Source organism: Engystomops pustulosus, chromosome 9, assembly GCF_040894005.1.
Source record: "Engystomops pustulosus chromosome 9, aEngPut4.maternal, whole genome shotgun sequence".
NCBI lineage: Eukaryota > Metazoa > Chordata > Amphibia > Anura > Leptodactylidae > Engystomops > Engystomops pustulosus.
Window position 1 is genome coordinate 84,706,294 of NC_092419.1, and position 20,917 is coordinate 84,727,210.

At 43.9% G+C, this 20,917-nt stretch overlaps 1 protein-coding gene across 2 annotated transcripts in view; it reads right to left on the bottom strand.

Annotated features, from left to right (window-relative positions):
* Positions 1 to 5,301: 5,301 nt before the first annotated feature.
* The window catches only part of MSN (moesin), a 54,236-nt gene continuing 38,620 nt past the window's right edge, over positions 5,302 to 20,917 (bottom strand). For both annotated transcript variants that reach the window (XM_072125356.1, XM_072125357.1), the window contains exons 6-13: positions 19,328 to 19,474; positions 17,423 to 17,519; positions 16,672 to 16,835; positions 16,459 to 16,589; positions 10,715 to 10,875; positions 8,429 to 8,521; positions 6,874 to 7,107; positions 5,302 to 6,748 (exon numbers count right to left, since the gene is read on the bottom strand). In XM_072125356.1, the coding sequence (XP_071981457.1) occupies positions 6,584 to 6,748; positions 6,874 to 7,107; positions 8,429 to 8,521; positions 10,715 to 10,875; positions 16,459 to 16,589; positions 16,672 to 16,835; positions 17,423 to 17,519; positions 19,328 to 19,474 (1,192 nt within the window). In that variant the 3' untranslated portion in view covers positions 5,302 to 6,583. The remainder of the gene's footprint in view (positions 6,749 to 6,873; positions 7,108 to 8,428; positions 8,522 to 10,714; positions 10,876 to 16,458; positions 16,590 to 16,671; positions 16,836 to 17,422; positions 17,520 to 19,327; positions 19,475 to 20,917) is intronic.

Sequence of the window (20,917 nt, forward strand, 5' to 3'; positions counted from 1 at the left end):
GTCCCATGTAAATACATTCCTCCTATCCCTCCAGACTCCTAACATGCAGTCCCATGTATATGCATCCCTCCTGTCGATTGAGCTTTCTAACTTCAGTGTCATGTGAACACACCCCTCCAGTCCCAATAAATGACATCACAATTCCCCCTGCACAGTCCTGTTAGGCCTCACACCCCTTCCCTTCTCTCCTTCATGAAATGACCCCTCAGCACAGATATCTGAGGCGTCAGTGCTACTTGATGATGGCCTCACCCCTCCACGACAAACCTACTGCGAGCAACCAACTATAGCCAAACATAGTGATGATCACATGACCTACCCAAGTAGTTGCAGGACATGTGATGTGGACATGTGACCAGCAGCCATCTTCTGTCCTGTCCCTCCTACACTTGGACATTTTTATTCTTCATTATAGTATGTGTGCACGACATTCTCCTGCTAAGGGAAGCAACATTTTAAATAATAACTAATTACATATTAGTTTTTATTTTAATGACCTATTTGAATATTAATTAAGCTTATTCCTGGTATACCCCTTTAAGCTGGCTGTGAGACAGAGGATAGGTGCCAGTCTTACATTTTTTTTGTCTATTAGAAAAGAAAGTCAATATAAAATATAACTTTAAGACAATGTTTTTTATTGTTTTGCTCATGATAGGATGTATGAAGACTACAAGTTCATGTACATTAGGAATATAGCGGGAGCACAATCCGCTGCAGGTCAAGGAGACGAGCCCAGAGCCTTGAGTATGACAGGAAAGATATGAATTGGATAGCCCTTCCAGGACAAACTGTTTTCTGATTCCAATCTCTCCAGCAGGAGGGTAAACATTGGTCAGTGTCACATCTCCTCGACCTCCAAGTGAACATTGGAATGTATGCAGAACTAATTTATCACTGCAGTTAAAGGGACGAGGGAGGGGGTTAAAGGGAAATGTAAAATGAACAATTTTTATTGCTTAGCAAACTTGAGACTTGTGTTAGGCATCCAGCTGTCTAAATGTGTAAGCCACATCCCTCTCCAGCCAGAATGATGGTATAGTTATGCCAGCAAAATATTATTAAGATACCACTTTTATGAAAATTAAAGGGGTTGTCCGGCTTTAATAAAAACTTAACTGGTGGGAGCTGTGAATAAAATAAACCTATACTTACCTCCCTCAGCGTTTCTGATGTCTGTCGCAGCTTTGCCCCTGTTTATTTACAGGAACACGGCACCTCCGCTCCTACAACTGCGCCCACATGGCATGCCCACTCAGCTCTGTAGCAGGTGCTGGACAGGAGATGAGTAGGCGTGCCAGGCCGTTGGAAGTTGTAGAAGTGGAGGTGTGACACTGGAAGCTTCAAAGGGAGGTATGTATAGGTTTAATATATTTCACAGCTCTCCCACCTCTCAGCCCACCATTGAAGCTTTTATTAATAGCAGACAACCCCTTTATTACAGAACAGACAGATAAACACACATCGCATTTTAGCCACTGGAATGTACATTGCATGAATGTGTAGTCAAATACGGCCAAACATAGGCCTAGGTCTTTACAATTCTAATATACAACATACAAGAGGGAATTTACATTGGATATGGTTCCAAAATAAAAAAGTACAATGACAGTAACAATAAAAACCAATGAGAAAACCCAATTCTACTATAAACAGCAAACAACAATAGTACCAACACAAGTATACAGGATCCAAAAATTATAATGCCAATTCCATAAAAATATTTCAATCTTTATTTATAAATAACACGGCAATCTATAATACTAAAAACCACAAGAACAAAAAGGTGTGGTGGTGGTCGATTAATCAAGTACATACACATCTGTTAGAAGTACCAACTCCCGTGATTGTAAAATTATCTTAAAGGGAACCTGTCACCAGAAGGCAGAATTTTACTGGTGACAGGTCCAAATATTCACTGCAGAGTACATTACATGACACCTAGATTCACATCTCTGCTCCCCTCTGTTCCCGTAATTTTCCCGGATAAAGATTACCTGGCTCCATGCCAACAAGTCCTGGCCAGGCCCTGGGGTGATGCCTCTTTTCAAATTGCAACACTTCCTTGCTCATTTACATAACTCTCCGCTCAGCCCCCGCTTCTAATTATTCAATTACTTCCCCTCCCACTTGCTCCCTCTTCTCATTGTGACATTGGCTCTCCGGCATAGGAAACCTCGTGGTGTTTCTCCACGGCGCTGACGTGTGCCCGCCGTGCTATGGTACTACTATTAAATAGAATGTAACATCATCCAAAAATATTGCCCGAGTGCCCGTGCCACCCGCCTCTACAAGGAGCCAGGTATACTATACACTGTGGGTGGCACTTGGAACTTACTTACTGTCAAGTACAGATCCGGTCCATTTACATGCTAAAATGTCAAATACCAATACAAACATCAGCTCGCCCAGCAAAACACAAGCAAATCCACAGTTAGTAACATTTTCTTTTATTTCAGTTTGCTTTTTATTTATTTTTTTCATATCTGTTTTTTTCGCATTTACAGTTCTATCCTGTGGGGACTGCCAGGGAGGTAGTATGAGATTTTGGAATAATGGTTAACTTATTATTTCCACTTACTACCTGCAGGTCTTATTTATCACACTCAGGAACTGTTTTAGTCTTATTCATCTGGAAAAAAAGATATAGCAAAGTTTATCGGACATTATAGGAAAATATCATTAACATCCTGTACCCTTAGTAAACCTGTGCTACATCTGTTCCCATCCAGAATACAATGACATCAATGCTGGGTATATAATGGCTTTACTTACCTCCCCAGATAACTGACTGTACACATTGCTGGGTTGTCTAGTTTTCGTATCCTTGGCTTTGTGCTCTTTCTTGCAGTTGCTGAATAACACAGTGTTTGGCCTTGGATAAATGGCCTCATGTTATCCGACCATCGAGACCGGTTCAGTAAATAACGAGAAACACTTCAGATATTTATTCCATGATATCCACATAACATGACACACAGAACTTACAGTAGCATTTATGAGGACACCCTCATTGTTTTTTTTTCGTGTATTTTATATTTAATTGTGGTGGAATGAGCACTGATCACATAGAAAATATATATATTTTTTCAAATTTTTTATTGTATTATTATGTAAATTTTCAAGTTAAAGGGAATCTGCCATCACAATTTACCCACCCAAACAGGTATATAGGGCTGTGCCCACATGTCATCTGTGCTTTTATTTTTAGTATCCAACTGCATGTCAAAACTTCACTTTACAAAATATGCAAATCAGGCAAAGGTGCATTGGCAAAACACCTCAGGGCTCTGCTAGTGTCCCCTAAAGCACTTCACCTTAATTTGCATATTTATTAAGCTAAAGAAGATCTACCATCAAAAGCCATCATGATAAACCAGGGACATTTACTCGTAGATCCAGGGACCATGACGGTGGTAATCTTCTTATATTTGTTATTCAGGGCCTTTATATTAATGAACCAAGTTTATTGGAGCCCCTCTGTGCCGTTATATTGTGATGGGGCACTTGACCCTCCCACTGTGTGCTTAGTGGTGCCAAGATTACAGGAAATGTGCTGCTGCAGTGTAACAGCTTCTGAAGCTTCAGCATACAAGGCTTCTGTATCACACCCATAGCCCTTCTGACTCATTAGCATAATTGTAAAAGTTGCTTTTAGAAGGAAGGAGACCATGTATAATAAATATAAGAAGATTATCACAGTCACTGCACGCTGTTTGCTGGCAGGCGGTGCCTGTGTCTGACCTGGTCATACATGAGAAGCTATTCATGAGAAGAACCCTACCATAGAAGATTTACGGTTGGATCCAAGGACAACCAAAATAGTAAACACCAGGACTGATAGACAGGTTTGAATAATTTGTGAAATTAGCTGTATTTTTGTTAATAACATTGAATTAGAGAAGATGTTATTTTGTTATTCTAAGCATATTTAACCCCTTAATGGATGGCCCTTTTTGTTCGCTCTGTGACGGCTTGTTTTCTGCGTAACAAATTGCACTTCATAGTGACGGTATTGGATATTTCATGCCATGTACAGGGAAAAAAAGTTCCAAATGTAGTGAAAATGTTGAAAAAAAAACATGTGTCCTTTTCTTGTGGGCTTGGATTTTACGACTTTCACCGTGCGCCCCAAATGACATGTCTACTTTATTCTTTGGGTTAATACGATTACGAGGATACCAATTTTGTATAGGTTTTATAATGTTTTCATACATTTACAAAAATTAAAACCTCCTGTTCCAAAAATCTTCTGGCGCTAATAACTTTTTCATACTTTGGTGTACGGATCTATAGGTGGTGTCATTTTGATGATGTTTTCACTGCTACTATTTTTAGGACTGTACAACCTTTTGATAACGTTGTATTGAATTTGTTATATTTTTCAAAATGGTAAAAAAGTGCCATTTTCAACTTTGGGCGCCATTTTCCATTACGGGGTTAAACGCAGGGAAAAACCGTTATTATATTTTGATAGTTTGGGTATTTTCGGACACGGAGATACCTAATGTGTTTATGATTTTTACTGTTTATTTACATTTTATTTTTACTATTTTTCACACTCCCTAGGGTACTTTAACCCTAGGCTGTCTGATCGATCCTACCATATACTGCCATACTACTGTATTGCAGTACAGGCAGTCCCCGGGTTACGTACAAGATAGGGTCCAGAGGTTTGTTCTTAAGTTGAATTTGTATGCAAGTCGAAACTGTATATTTTAGAATTGTAGATCCAGACTAAAAAATATTTTGCCCTAGTGACAATTGGAGTTTAAACATTTTTTGTTTTAATGGGACCAAGGATTATCAATAAAGCTTCATTACAGACACCTTACAGCTGATCATTGCAGTCTGGGACTATAGTAACATCCAGAAAGCTTCCCCAGAGGTCACAGGGGTCTGTCTGTAACTATGGGTTGTCTGTAAGTCGGGTGTCCTTAAGTAGGGGACCGCCTGTATATGGAAATTTTCCTCCTTCATTACAATGTGCTATTTGCACACTGTTATGAAAGAGTTAAAACGAGACAGCTGCTCCCCGATGATGTCACCATCTTTTTTAAGCCGCCGGCAGCCGGCTCTCCATGTACCTGCACCCGATGTGCGCCGTACAATTACAGCACGCGTCGGTAAGGGGTTAAGAATCTTGTCTTTGTGGTAATATCCCTTTAAAAAAAAAATAGACCAATGGAGAACTGGGCAAAAAGTTTAGATGTTTACCATATATATCATAATGAATTGTAAAGCTAAATATTTTAACATCTGATCAATAATAATAATTATAAAGATAAGCCAAGAGCCGGGTTAGATTCAAATTAACTATTCTTTATTGGCACTGGAGGAACAGAACAAGTTCAGATCACAAAGTGGAAACAAAACCAGAATTACAAAACAGATTTGTAACAGGGAATCTGCACTGGTTTAGTAAAGAAAGGGACTAGAAAAATGTTCCTATATGCTGTTATAAACCCCATCAATATAAATTACAGCAATAGACTATAGTTTAGAAAAAAAAAAATATTAACACTTCTCATGGGTAACATCCCATACAGCCAAGAATGACAGGGTTAACAAGCAAATATCTGTCAAATAAAACCCCTAGAAATCCATCATAATACTGAGCTCTGTGAGCGGTATGTCACTTCTCTTTGTATAATACAGTATACAGTCTGCTTGTCGTTTCCCAGAGGCCTCTTGCCTTGTCCTCTGAGATCAACTAAACTGTGCATAGCTAGAAAAGAAAACTTATAAAATCAGAAAAAAAGCCTATATAATACTGGTAGAGGGAAATCAGGGGAGATGACAGCATGGAACAGTAACCACCAAGGTAAAACACAAAACATAGCATCTGGGCAAAGGCTATCCAGCAGCAAGGTACGGCAATGTTAGATGATCCCTACTGGAAATCACACAGGTTTATTGAATTCTGCAAAGATTAAGCAAAGACGTGGTTTATACCTTGGCAACACAGGGCAGGTATAAGTGCAATGTGTAATAGATATTACACACTATGTGAGGCACAAATGGTAATTGTATACCTAAGGCAGATGTCCCATTCTGAATAGGTCACGGCTTCATAGATTAGTTATTGATTTTCCACAATAAATAACTAGAGATCCTAGGAGCACTACCGGCTTGTTTCTACTGAACGTTACAAACTTGTTCTCGGGTCTAATATACAATTTAAAGAAGAACAATGGAATGTACTGCAGTCAATAGCAAGGGATGGGACTGCACCGCTCCACGTAATAACCAGTGCAAAGAAATGACAACAGCAGGATTAAAAATTTGGTCATGATAAACTGAAAATAGAATAGGCACACAAAGCTCCATTGTTAACTATGGCGGAAGCTTGTTAGGAAGAGACACTCGGGGCAATATACTTCAAAAAATGCTGGAGGAATAGAAAGGGCTTTCTGTGGCCGGCTGCTTGGTATCCTTGGAATAACTCTTCCCGTGAAATACTACGGGCCTATGATTGTACTGCGTCAAACCCTGACTCACAGTGGTGCAGTGGTTCCAGCTGAGCCATTGAAAGGATGGAGACCAATGTGTGAAATGGAGGGAATGATAACATGGCACATGGTTACATAGATTCAAATTCATCTATACGCTGCTTGGTGTTGCCTTGGCGGATCTGGCGGAGTGTCTTGTACTTGTCTCTTCCGACGCGCACATTTTCGGCGTGCAGAAGATCATTTGCCGTCTTCTTGGTTTCATCTCTGGCCTGTTCCAACTCCGAGCTCAGCAACTGCATAAGAGGGAAAGGATTATGGACACCATGTCTCGATGATGGCAGATCATCTGGGGTGTCACCAGCAGTGGCGAGGTTTATTAATTTACCGTGAATACAGAACCAAACTGAACAACACTTACCTGAAGGTGTTTCTGGACCCTTTCATTCTTCTCTGCCTCTGTGGTCCGTTCTTCTTCACTCCGGTCTTTAATGATGGCTCCTCCTTTCAGATCGGCGCTGGCCTCTGCACCGTTCTCATCCTGCTCATCGTCATGTTCATTCTCTGCATGGACCGGCTCCTGTACATGAGGAGTGGTCATCACATGCTTCAGCTCCTCCTTGGTCTTCTCCAAATCATCTTGCACGGCCTGGGCCTGCAGAACAGTTGTTCAAAAAATATTATAAGCCTCAAACCGACTTAATATTAAGATCTGAAAAAAAAAACTGGTAATCAAATAGTGACCAGCTTGATTTGACTATAGTAACTTCCAGTGAAGGCAGAATTTTGGAACAGAGAATTGTGATCCTATACTAAGCATCAGTATTGAAGTGCTTATTCTGGTTCTGTGACCCCCCTTCAGCCAAGTGTAATAGGCGTCATATATGAGACCCATTTAAATAATTCTCCAATGACAACAGAAGATAGGGGATATCTTGAAGCCTGTGATACCATCACAAAACTGAGCATACAGGTTAAAGGGGTATTCTCATCCTGGGTATTCACAATCTTCCATACATAAACATTTCTTCCATTAGATGTTATTAAAAAAAATGTTCCTGTGTGAAGATAATTTCTCATAAATATAGTCATGTTGTCCCTTAGAAATGAGAAAGCTTCCCCGGATACGACCACCACTGCTGGATGGATTTCACAAATAAACAAAAAGTTTTTGTATATGAAATGTCCGGGAGTTACTGTATGTCCCACAGCCGTCCTGTGGTAATGATTGCTGAATCCATGTGGTCAGACAGGACTCTATAGCGCATGTCTGGCCACCGCTGCCAGAGTGTGACGTGGTCGTAACCGAGGAAGCTATCTCGTTTCTAAGGGTCAACATGGCTACATTTATGAGAAGTTATCTTCACACAGGAACATTTTTTTTAATAACATCCAATTGAAGAAATGTTTATATATGGAAGATTAGTGAAACTGAATGTCAGTGCCCAGACGAGAATACCCCTTTAATTTCCCCCAAGACAATCATACTAACGGACCTTTAGATTAATGATCCACCTTGTGATAATATTGCACCAACTGTACATTTGTTTGTTTTTTTTCTCTTTTCTTTGCGTCTACTTAAATTTATGACTGACTAGAGGAGCAAAATGTTAATAACTTATACATCTGGCAGGAAGGCTAGTTGGGGTCAACATCCCAAGACGTTCCTGGATGACCAAAGATCACCTCCTGGATCACCTCTGCAAGGGGACAAAGAGATCAAAGTAGTACTGGAAGAGTGGAATATTTTGCCACCGAAAAAACTAAGAGAGACAAAGAAATTGTGCCATCTTCCAATCAAAAGTTATGGGGTTTCAATAGAACCCCGGACTCAGCTCTCCAAGGGGAGGGAGGATAGGATCAAGGAACTTGAGGGCACTAAACTCTACATTTACACATCACGGCTTAAGTTAAAAAAATATTTCCTTTGCTGTATCACATATTCTACATCAGATGGTAAAAGGTGCAGCTACTACCTTCAGCTGCCATTCTTCTGCCTCGCATTCCTTCTTCTGTCGGGCCAGTTCCAGTTGGCTGATTTTACTTGTCAGATCGGCAAGCTCTGATGCCTACAAAAGCAAAATAGATGTCACAATAATACAATACAATTGTTGCAATACCTGTAACAATAATGCAATTCTGCGACAAATTATAGCCATTTTACTGTTGTGACAGAATTCTTGACTGGGTTTCTTGCCAAATAAGGCAAAGTTCCCACTACCCTCAGGATTCCGTTTATTTACCAATGTTACAAAAATAATTATTCTTTATATAGCGCACACAGATTACGCAGCGCTGCACTGAGCTTGCCAAATCGTTCCCTGCCCCCAATTGGACCAGTATGTTTTGGAGTGTGGGAGGAAACTGGAGGAAACCCACGCAAACATGTAGAGAATACACAAAATAACCGATGGTAAATAAACGATAACACAACTGAACATAACGGATAACAGTGTCTTTTACAGTACATTTTCACAACATCGACAACTGTATATCTATTCATCCATCCATTCCTCAAGTCCATTTCTTTATCTAAAAAAAATTTAAAAACTGTTTCCTATTGACTTCAACGTAAAAGATAACAATGTAATCCGTTAGGAATCAGTACTTCCAACTCCATCCAAAAAACAGGAAAAAAAAAAAAAACAGATGAGCAAAAAAAATGTCATTGACTTCGGTAGGATTCATAACGTATCTGTTCAATTTCAGTTTCCTACTTTTTGAAGCGGAAGCTAGAAACAGAAATCTGAACGGTAGTATGAACAGAGCAGCTCCTCCTGCTCTATAACATACAGCCTGCAGATACGACACTATGTGCAATCTGCTCCGCTCCTCCTGCTCTATACCATACACCCTGCAGATACGATACTATGTGCAATCTGCTCAGCTCCACCTGCTCTATAACATACAGCCTGCAGATACGACACTATGTGCAATCTGCTCCGCTCCTCCTGCTCTATACCACACACCCTGCAGATACGACCCTATGTGCATTCTGCTCAGCTCCTCCTGCTCTATAACATACAGCCTGCAGATATGACACTATGTGCAATCTGCTCAGCTCCTCCTGTTCAATAACATACAGCCTGCAGATACGACACTATGTGCAATCTTCTCAGCTCCTCCTGCTCTATACCATACACCCTGCAGATACGACATTATGTGCAATCTGCTCAGCTCCTCCTGTTCTATAACATACAGCCTGCAGATACGACACTATGTGCAATCTTCTCAGCTCCTCCTGCTCTATACCATACACCCTGCAGATACGACATTATGTGCAATCTGCTCAGCTCCTCCTGTTCTATAACATACAGCCTGCAGATACGATACTATGTGCAATTTGCTCAGCTCCTCCTGCTCTATAACATACAGCCTGCAGATACGACACTATGTGCAATCTGCTCAGCTCCTCCTGCTCTATAACATACAGCCTGCAGATACGACACTATGTGCAATCTGCTCAGCTCCTCCTGTTCTATACCATACACCCTGCAGATACGACACTATGTGCAATTTGCTCAGCTCCTCCTGCTCTATAACATACAGCCTGCAGATACGACACTATGTGCAATCTGCTCAGCTCCACCTGCTCTATAACATACAGCCTGCAGATACAACACTATGTGCAATCTGCTCCCTGATCAGCTCCTCCTGCTCTATAACATACAGCCTGCAGATACGACACTATGTGCAATCTGCTCAGCTCCTCCTGTTCTATACCATACACCCTGCAGATACGACACTATGTGCAATTTGCTCAGCTCCTCCTGCTCTATAACATACAGCCTGCAGATACGACACTATGTGCAATCTGCTCAGCTCCACCTGCTCTATAACATACAGCCTGCAGATACAACACTATGTGCAATCTGCTCCCTGATCAGCTCCTCCTGCTCTAAAACATACAGCCTGCAGATACGACACTATGTGCAATCTGCTCCCTGATCAGCTCCTCCTGCTCTATAACATACAGCCTGCAGATACGACACTATGTGCAATCTGCTCCCTGATCAGCTCCTCCTGCTCTATAACATACAGCCTGCAGATACAACACTGTGTGCAATCTGCTCAGCTCCTCCTGCTCTATAACATACAGCCTGCAGATACGACACTATGTGCAATCTGCTCAGCTCCTCTTGCTCTATAACATACAGCTTGCAGATACGTTCAATTTATTTAGCCTAACCGGGTCTGGTGAGGAATAATTTCCAACCTATCAAGTATAGGTCAAGTGACAGCTGAGCCCCTGAGTCGCTCACCAGCTGCTCGTGATTTTTCATCTGGTCCTGCGATTGTTTCAGTAGGGCTTCCTTGGCCTCCTCAGCAGCCTGGCGATCCCTAGCGAGTTTCTCAGCCTCTTCCTGTGACCGTCTGCGCTCTTCCTCCAATTCCAAAGCTTTTCGGGTCTGTTCCTCCAATTCTGCATGGAAACATGAAAAGATTAGGAAGGAAATCATCCAAGTCTTCCTCCCTTTTCATCCAGCCTATTATAGTCTCATCCTGCAATAACAATGTAAAAGAATCTGTGCAGAATCCTGCCGTATGCAATTTCTTCTCCCTATATCCCACAAAACAGTATGTGCCGATTAGCCGATCCCATACTCAGTCGTGGTCTAGAATTATACAGGGACTCACACACTTCAGCTTTTCAAGGAGAAATAAATATCAGAACTGTAGATAAAATTGTCTGTGTTAATAAGCTTTGAGACACATGGCTATAATTGGGACTGTCGACGATACCAATCCATGTGCACTTCGCTAGTCTCATAGCAGATAAGGTTGGAAAAGATGCAGGTCTTTCAAGCTCAAGCTTTAAATCCTACAGCGTTACTCCAGGGGAAGGCAAAAAACCCAGCAAGGATTATACCAACAAGGGAAATTTAGGGAAAGATAAATCCCTGATCAACATCAAATTAAAGTCCCCTGCACACGAACATGTGTCACAAGTCTGAGAAAATGCATTGTTCCTGTGACCACTAATATTTTTGCTCTCAAGAAAGTCATCCAGGCCCCTCTTGAACATGTACATAACAACCTCCTGCAGGAGAGAGTTTCATAGTCTCACTGCTCTTACAGTAAAGAATCATCGTCTCCTCTAGGTGTAGAAAATAACCTTTGTCTATGATGATGGTAGAAGCTCCTCTCCTCTAGGTGTAGAGGATGCCCCTGTATATGGTGATGGTAGAACCTCCTCTCCTCTAGGTGTAGAGGATGCCCCTGTATATGGTGATGGTAGAACCTCCTCTCCTCTAGGTGTAGAGGATGCCCCCTGTCTATGGTGATGGTAGAACCTCCTCTCTTCTAGGTGTAGAGGATGCCTCCTGTCTATGGTGATGGTAGAACCTCCTCTCCTCTAGGTGTAGAGGATGCCCCTGTATATGGTGATGGTAGAAGCTCCTCTCCTCTAGGTGTAGAGGATGCCCCCTGTCTATGGTGATGGTAGAACCTCCTCTCCTCTAGGTGTAGAGGATACCCCCTGTCTATGGTGATGGTAGAACCTCCTCTCCTCTAGGTGTAGAGGATACCCCCTGTCTATGGTGATGCTAGAACCTCCTCTCCTCTAGGTGTAGAGGATGCCCCCTGTCTATGGTGATGGTAGAACCTCCTCTCCTCTAGGTGTAGAGGATACCCCCTGTCTATGGTGATGGTAGAACCTCCTCTCCTCTAGGTGTAAAGGATGCCCCCTGTCTATGGTGATGGTAGAACCGCCTCTCCTCTAGGTGTAGAGGATGCCCCCTGTCTATGGTGATGGTAGAACCACCTCTCCTCTAGGTGTAGAGGATGCCCCCTGTCTATGGTGATGGTAGAACCACCTCTCCTCTAGGTGTAGAGGATACCCCCTGTCTATGGTGATGGTAGAACCACCTCTCCTCTAGGTGTAGAGGATACCCCCTGTCTATGGTGATGGTAGAACCACCTCTCCTCTAGGTGTAGAGGATACCCACTGTCTATGGTGATGGTAGAACCACCTCTCCTCTAGGTGTAGAGGATGCCCCCTGTCTATGGTGATGGTAGAACCTCCTCTCCTCTAGGTGTAGAGGATGCCCCTTGTCTATGGTGATGGTAGAGCCGCCTCTCCTCTAGGTGTAGAGGATGCCCCCTGTCTATGGTGATGGTAGAACCACCTCTCCTCTAGGTGTAGAGGATGCCCCTGTCTATGGTGATGGTAGAACCTCCTCTCCTCTAGGTGTAGAGGATACCCACTGTCTATGGTGATGGTAGAACCACCTCTCCTCTAGGTGTAGAGGATGCCCCCTGTCTATGGTGATGGTAGAACCTCCTCTCCTCTAGGTGTAGAGGATGCCCCCTGTCTATGGTGATGGTAGAGCCGCCTCTCCTCTAGGTGTAGAGGATGCCCCCTGTCTATGGTGATGGTAGAACCACCTCTCCTCTAGGTGTAGAGGATGCCCCTGTCTATGGTGATGGTAGAACCTCCTCTCCTCTAGGTGTAAAGGATGCCCCCTGTCTATGGTGATGGTAGAACTGTCTCTCCTCTAGGTGTATAGGATGCCCCCTGTCTATGGTGATGGTAGAACTGTCTCTCCTCTAGGTGTATAGGATGCCCCCTGTCTATGGTGATGGTAGAACTGTCTCTCCTCTAGGTGTATAGGATGCCCCCTGTCTATGGTGATGGTAGAACTGTCTCTCCTCTAGGTGTAGAGGATGCCCCCTATCTATGGAGATGGTAGAAGCTCCTCTCCTCTAGGTGTAGAACAGTGGTGGCGAACCTATGGCACAGGTGCCAGAGGTGGCACTCTGAGCTCTCTCAGTGGGCACTCTGTCTCAGGACAGAATTCACCAGAAGGAATTAAGGGATCCTCCTGGTGGCCCAGGTAGCCCAGGACGTGCCATTCTCAGTGTTATTTTAAAGTGAAGCATCCAGGTTTACTTGAGACTGCAGAAAGAGAAGGTGTGGACAGGGAGCTCCTGCACTTGGCCTCACAATTCTTTCTATTCAGGGGATTGTCACATTCCAATGACAATCCAAATTTTCCCTCCTTCTGTCAACGATATTAGTGTCTTCAGGACCGTTGTAAGACACTTGACGGTACAGCACAGTGCAAAAAGATTGCAATAAGTTAAAGCTTGAATTGATGTGTTGGCACTTTTCAGTAAATAAGTGGGTTTGGGTTGCAGTTTGGGCACTCGACTTCTAAAAGGTTCGCCATCACTGGTGTAGAGGATGCCCCCTGTCTATGGTGATGGTAGAACCTCCTCTCCTCTAGGTGTAGAGGATGCCTCCTGTCTATGGTGATGGTAGAACCACCTCTCCTCTAGGTGTAGAGGATGCCCCCTGTCTATGGTGATGGTAGAACCACCTCTCCTCTAGGTGTAGAGGATGCCCTGTCTATGGTGATGGCAGAACCACCTCTCCTCTAGGTGTAGAGCAGTGGTGGCGAACCTATGGCACTGGTGCCAGAGGCGGCACTCGGAGCCCTCTCTGTGGGCACCAGGGCCATCGCCCCAGCATGAAGTTCACCAGACAGAACTCCAAGAATCTTCCTACAGAATCTTCCTACAATGATAGGCGAATTTGCCCTCTTCCTTTCAACTGCATTGGTGTCTTTAGGAGGCTGAACGATTGAAAGTTGTCAAAGAACAAGGAGAAATAAATTACTGTTTAAATTGCTGCGCTGGCACTTTGCAATAAATAAGTGGCTTTTGGTTGAAGTTTGGGCACTCAGGCTCTAAAAGGTTCGCCATCACTGGTGTAGAGGATGCCCCCTGTCTATGCTGATGGTAGAACCACCTCTCCTCTAGGTGTAGAGGATGCCCCCTGTCTATGCTGATGGTAGAACCACCTCTCCTCTAGGTGTAGAGGATGCCCCCTGTCTATGGTGATGGTAGAACCTCCTCTGCTCTAGGTGTAGAGGATGCCCCCTGTCTATGGTGATGGTAGAACCTCCTCTCCTCTAGGCGTAGAGGATGCCCCCTGTCTATGGTGATGGTAGAACCACCTCTCCCCTAGGTGTAGAGGATGCCCCCTGTCTATGGTGATGGTAGAACCACCTCTCCTCTAGGTGTACAGGATGCCCCCTGTCTATGGTGATGGTAGAACCACCTCTCCTCTAGGCGTAGAGGATGCCCCTTGTCTATGGCGATGGTAGAACCTCCTCTCCTCTAGGTGTACAGGATGCCCCCTGTCTATGGTGATGGTAGAACCTCCTCTCCTCTAGGTGTACAGGATGCCCCCTGTCTATGGTGATGGTAGAACCACCTCTCCTCTAGGTGTTCAGGATGCCCCCTGTCTATGGTGATGGTAGAACCACCTCTCCTCTAGGCGTAGAGGATGCCCCTTGTCTATGGCGATGGTAGAACCACCTCTCCTCTAGGTGTACAGGATGCCCCCTGTCTATGGTGATGGTAGAACCCCCTCTCCTCTAGGTGTAGAGGATCCCCCTGTCTATGGTGATGGTAGAACCGCCTCTCCTCTAGGTGTAGAGGATACCCCCTGTCTATGGTGATGGTAGAACCGCCTCTCCTCTAGGTGTAGAGGTTGCCTCCTGTCTATGGTGATGGCAGAACCACCTCTCCTCTAGGTGTAGAGGATGCCCCCTGTCTATGGTGATGGCAGAACCACCTCTCCTCTAGGTGTAGAGCAGTGGTGGCGAACCTATGGCACTGGTGCCAGAGGCGGCACTCGGAGCCCTCTCTGTGGGCACCAGGGCCATCGCCCCAGCATGAAGTTCACCAGACAGAACTCCAAGAATCTTCCTACAGAATCTTCCTACAATGATAGGCGAATTTGCCCTCTTCCTTTCAACTGCATTGGTGTCTTTAGGAGGCTGAACGATTGAAAGTTGTCAAAGAACAAGGAGAAATAAATTACTGTTTAAATTGCTGCGCTGGCACTTTGCAATAAATAAGTGGCTTTTGGTTGAAGTTTGGGCACTCAGGCTCTAAAAGGTTCGCCATCACTGGTGTAGAGGATGCCCCCTGTCTATGGTGATGGTAGAATCACCTCTCCTCTGTGTGTAGAGGATGCCCCCTGTCTATGGTGATGGTAGAACCGCCTCTCCTCTAGGTGTAGAGGATTCCCCCTGTCTATGGTGATGGTGGAACCTCCTCTCCTCTAGGTGTAGAGGATGCCCCATGTCTATGGTGATGGTAGAACCACCTCTCCTCTAGGTGTAGAGGATACCCCCTGTCTATGGTGATGGTAGAATCACCTCTCCTCTGTGTGTAGAGGATGCCCCCTGTCTATGGTGATGGTAGAACCTCCTCTCCTCTAGGTGTAGAGGATGTCTCCTGTCTATGGTGATGGTAGAACCACCTCTCCTCTAGGTGTAGAGGATGCCTCCTGTCTGTGGTTATGGTAGAACCTCCTCTCCTCTAGGTGTAGAGGATGCCCCCTGTCTATGGTGATGGTAGAACCACCTCTCCTCTAGGTGTAGAGGATGCCCCCTGTCTATGGTGATGGTAGAACCTCCTCTCCTCTAGGTGTAGAGGATGCCCCCTGTCTATGGTGATGGTAGAACCGCCTCTCCTCTAGGTGTAGAGGATTCCCCCTGTCTATGGTGATGGTGGAACCTCCTCTCCTCTAGGTATAGAGGATGCCCCTGTCTATGGTGATGGTAGAACCACCTCTCCTCTAGGTGTAGAGGATGCCCCCTGTCTATGGTGATGGTAGAACCTCCTCTCCTCTAGGTGTACAGGATGCCCCTGTCTATGGTGATGGTAGAACCACCTCTCCTCTAGGCGTTGAGGATGCCCCCTGTTTATGCTGATGTTAGTACCGCCCTGGTATAAAAAGATCTTTGGAGAGATCTCTGTCATGTCTATTCAAATTTTTGTACATTTTAAGCAGGTCTCCCCTTAGATTACTAGTCTACTATTTAACTAGAAAAATGACGAAGTCCATGTTAGCTCAAAAAAGGAAGTGTGTGTATCGACTGTCTGTATAATTCTGAAACAAGCCCATACCTTCTTTGCCATCATTCATTTCAAACAACCAATATGTAAAAAAAAGTCATAAATCAGTATCATGTATTCTCATATTAACCTTGCTGGGCCTTTCTAGTTTGCTCCTCTATTTGTCTTAGCCTCTCCATCAGTTCCTCCTTCTCACGCTCTATCTTTTCCTTCTCTTTCTCAGCCAGCTCTCTCTTCTTCTTCTCATTCTCCAGCAGGGCCCTGAGTTGTAGAAATGAGAGTCAATAAGTTTTGTGGAATCTTGAGACAATATAAATGAAGGTACTGTGGATATCTGCACTACCTCTCCATCTGCTTCTGATGCTTCTCTTCTCTTGCTTGAGCCTTCATCTGCTGGACTTCAATGGTGTCCGGCTTCCTACGACGCATGTACAACTCATGGTTGCCCATGCAGAGTGCCAAAATACGCTTATTGATCCGTAATCGGGGAGCATAGAATACAAAGTCCTGCAACACAAAAATAAAGAGTGTCAGGAGAGATAAAAGTCCCCTTAAAGGGGCTGTCCGAGTTCTGAAAAAAACTAAAGTAGACAGGGAGGGCGCTGCTTAAAAAAAATAAAGTCCTACTTACCTTCCGGTGCCCTCCGGTATCCAGCGCTGCTGTCGCTCCGGTCCGGGCGCCATGTAAACAAACATGGCCGCCGGAGCAGCGCTGGATTCAGCTTCCGGCCGGCCGTGCCCGGCCACGCCTACCCGCCCCTATTCACAGCATTGTGAATGTGGGCCGGAAGGTTGTCGGGTCCGGCCGAAGGAGAGTCCAGCGCTGCTCCAGCGGCCATGTTTGTTTACATGGCGCCCGGACCGGAGCAACAGTAGTGCTGGATACTGGAGGGTGCTGGAAGGTAAGTAGGACTATTTTTTTAAGCAGCATCCTCCCTTAGATTTAAAGTTCTGAAAAAAAACTATCAGCACAATTCTATTCAAGTCATAGAAAATTGAGGTGGCCATCGGTGTCTGAATTTCTGCTAAATGTAGCACTCCAATTCAGCCTACACGCCAGCTAACAGCAGGACATAGTACATTCATATACTCACAGGAGCCTTCTTATCAATAGGTTTGATAACAAATTTCTTGTCATTGAAGGAGATGTTCCTGATCTCACTCCATGGAAACCCAATCTTGGGTGTCAATCTGGAAAAAATACCAAAAAATATGCATTTAGGAAATGGTTTGTGGTTGAAGATTTTCTCCAGTTTAATGATACATAGAACAGGTCATCAGATTGGTGGCTTCCTGACACTTTCTAAGGCCAGCGCTGCTCAGGGAATAGGGCTGGATCACCAACTCTTATTATTCCAACACCCAGACTGAGGGTCTCCTGTTGGGGGAGAGCTGGCATGCCCCATCCACACATAAGATTATTATGTCATTTGGCATGGGGAAGAAACCAGAAACTAATAAGAACTGATGTTTTAGAAGCATCATGTTTATAGGGAGTTACACCATCTCAATCAATCTTGCTATACGTGGGACACATAAGCTTTAGGTCACAAAAACATATCGGAGATGCTTTCCAAAATCATGATCCACAGCTCGATTAAAGGAACACTCCAGTCAAAGATAATTAATTGAATAACACATGGTGCAAGTACTGAAGGGAGGTGCAGGACTGCTTTACACTGTATTCCTAGAACCTGGAGTCCTGCTCTTTCCTTCAGGCCCTGCACTATATAAAATTCAATGAATTGGCTTTGACTGGAGTCTTCCTATCAGTAGTTTGCGGCCCGTTAACCACCTACATGCCTTCTAGCAGCTAGACGTTCCAAACCTTTCCTTGAAATTCCAGGTGGGGCCCATTGACTTGATTCAGCTTCAGATATTGTGCATATTGCCCATATTGTGACAGGGGTCACAGTGAATTCAGGACAATGGGGACCTCTGCTGCCTAAATAACCCGAAATCTTAGGAACACACCAAACAATAAGAAAAAGGTTTCGGATCCCTCAAAGGCTGCATTTTCACACTGTGTTTTCATTGCAAATATTGCCTGCAGCCTCAAGCCCAGCCACATGTAGGACCCCAAACCTGAGGACAGATTCCCTGTAAAGGTAGTTACCCCCAAATAGAGGAGTGAGACAATTGTAGCTTTCCCTGTCATACTTATTTAGTGAGCGCTAAAGCAGCTAATCTCTAATTCCTTCTGCTTATCCTCCACAGATCTGATAGGGAAACCACTCTTGGTATCCTACTAAAGTATCCATGTTAAAATAATGATAAAAATAAATGGTCCAAAGAAAAAGAAAATTTATAAAATATTTATAAATTTATAAAATAAGGGATCTCTAGGTCACTGTACTCTGCCCTCTGCTGGACAAACAAGTCAATTGCTAGGTACTTTGTTTCCTCTAGGGACTGATGTGTAAAGACCAAGACATCATTGGGGGGGGGGGATTATCTTGTGCATCAGTGCTATAAAAGAGGCAATTCCTTCTGCATAACCAGGGTTTGCCAGGTGGAGTGAATCGGCAGGGGGCGTACCTGGTACAGAACTGCCTGGTGGCACAGTCTCCTGATTGATGTAAACCTCAGCACCAGACGCATCTTAGTCGCACCACGCACAATATTTTGTGATGAATCACCACCCCCATGTGTGGAAGATACTCCCCAATTACATAAAAAGTGGTCTGCTCTCCTTAAAATGCCATAGTAAATTCTTGAATTCCACAGAACAACAATTCTGTTATCCAATAACTTTCCCTCCTGCAGCTGTGCAATGTATTTGAATGTTTACTCAGATGTATTCAATTTATTCATAAACTTCCATGAAGAATAACAGAGTAATGGCAAAACCCAGAGTTAGGAGTAAGGCTACACCAGACATAGTATAGCATGGGCAATGCAAGTATTAACTTATACAGACAACTCAGAAAAGGTGACAGCTTCTCTCTGTCTATAGATTTTATAGGAAAAAATCTCAGTCTGTCCTCATAATACAGTACCTGTCATTTTGTTCATAAATATTCAGTCCCAATGCATCCACTCCGAGCCAAAGTTCAGAGCCCTTCTTATTCTTAATGCTAAAGTAATTCACTCCATACATCTCCAGATCTTGGGCGATCTTCAGGTATTCTAGAATGGCGTCTTCCCTATAAAACCGTATAAAAGAAATTTTATTAGAACAGGTCAGAAAGCAAAACCAGCATAAAGAACAGCAACATGGAACAATATTGAGCATACGAGTATTTTCCTATTTGGGTGCAGCCCGGCAGCCGCACTGCACCATTGTACTCTTCTCTATAGACGCGAAAATGGAATTAAGTTCAGAGGATCTGGTTTCAGGAGACCCTTACACACATTACATGTGCATCAGCAGAGCCCACTGACTCCTTTGGTCTTAGTGACCCTGCACTGCAGTCCCTGTGCCCTGTGCCCAATAAAATTGGACAAATATAAAATAAACTATATAAATGAGGTATCACCGTAATTGTAGTGATCCGTAGAATAAAGATAATATATTATTGTTATGCTACAGCGAACACCCCCCCCCCCAAAAAAATGCTAAAAATCCAAAACAAGAATTGATGATTTTATTTTCCTCCACACGAAAAAAGTTAATAAAATTGCTTCAATAAGCTAAACACCCTCTAAAATAAAGGTTTTTTTTACAGTGCATCTCGTCTCGCAAAAAATAAGCCCTTATTTGTCTAAATTGCTTAAAAAATAAAGATTGTATAGCCTATTCCCAACGCGCGTTGTAATAGAACGGTGCGGCGGGTAGTGACTTGCCAACACAATTCCGACACATTGATCGGGGCAAGATGGCGGCTGATCCTGAAAGCCATCCATCCTGCCCCATGGAACAGAATGGTTCCGTCCCCCCCACACCCCCAGTTCATGATCGGTGCTATTGGCTCATCAATGCAGACGAGCCAATAGCAGCGAATTTACTTATGACGTCAGTAATACCGATCACCATGTCTGTAGACACGGTGATCGGGGCAGGGTGGCGGCTGTTCCTGACAGCCACCAATTGTGCCTTGTGGTTCAGAAGGGTTTTGTAGCCCCCCGCTGTCCATGTTTGCTGCTATTGGCTGGTCGATTTGGTCCAGCCAAAAGCAGCAATATTCGTCACAATGGGCATCGCTAGGGTGAATAAGAGAAACACTTGGCGATAATTTCCCTACGAAAAACGAAGATTTGGTACAAAAGCGCTGGCCGCGCACATTTTACAGAGTATGCTGTACAACTCTTACGTGCTGTTCCAATGTGCAGGTCCTGCCGTATCATTTCTCCGTTTTCAAGAGGAAGATATTAGGAAACTAATATTGGGACAAGAAGGACGGGGCCCCAGTACCTCTGGTTTAGATGTTCCTGTGTTTTGCCAGGACAGCATTTTCCCGGTGAATTCTACTGCTTCTAATGGTAGGACTCAATAAAGAGTCTGTTCCAAAAGAAGATTTAGGATGGACACTACATACTACTAAGAGACCTGCGACACCTCCAGAGTGACAAAAGTTTAGTTGGTCCCTTGGTATATTCTACCTCCTTATACGCAACACATTCACAATTGACACCCAACCTGTTGTGAA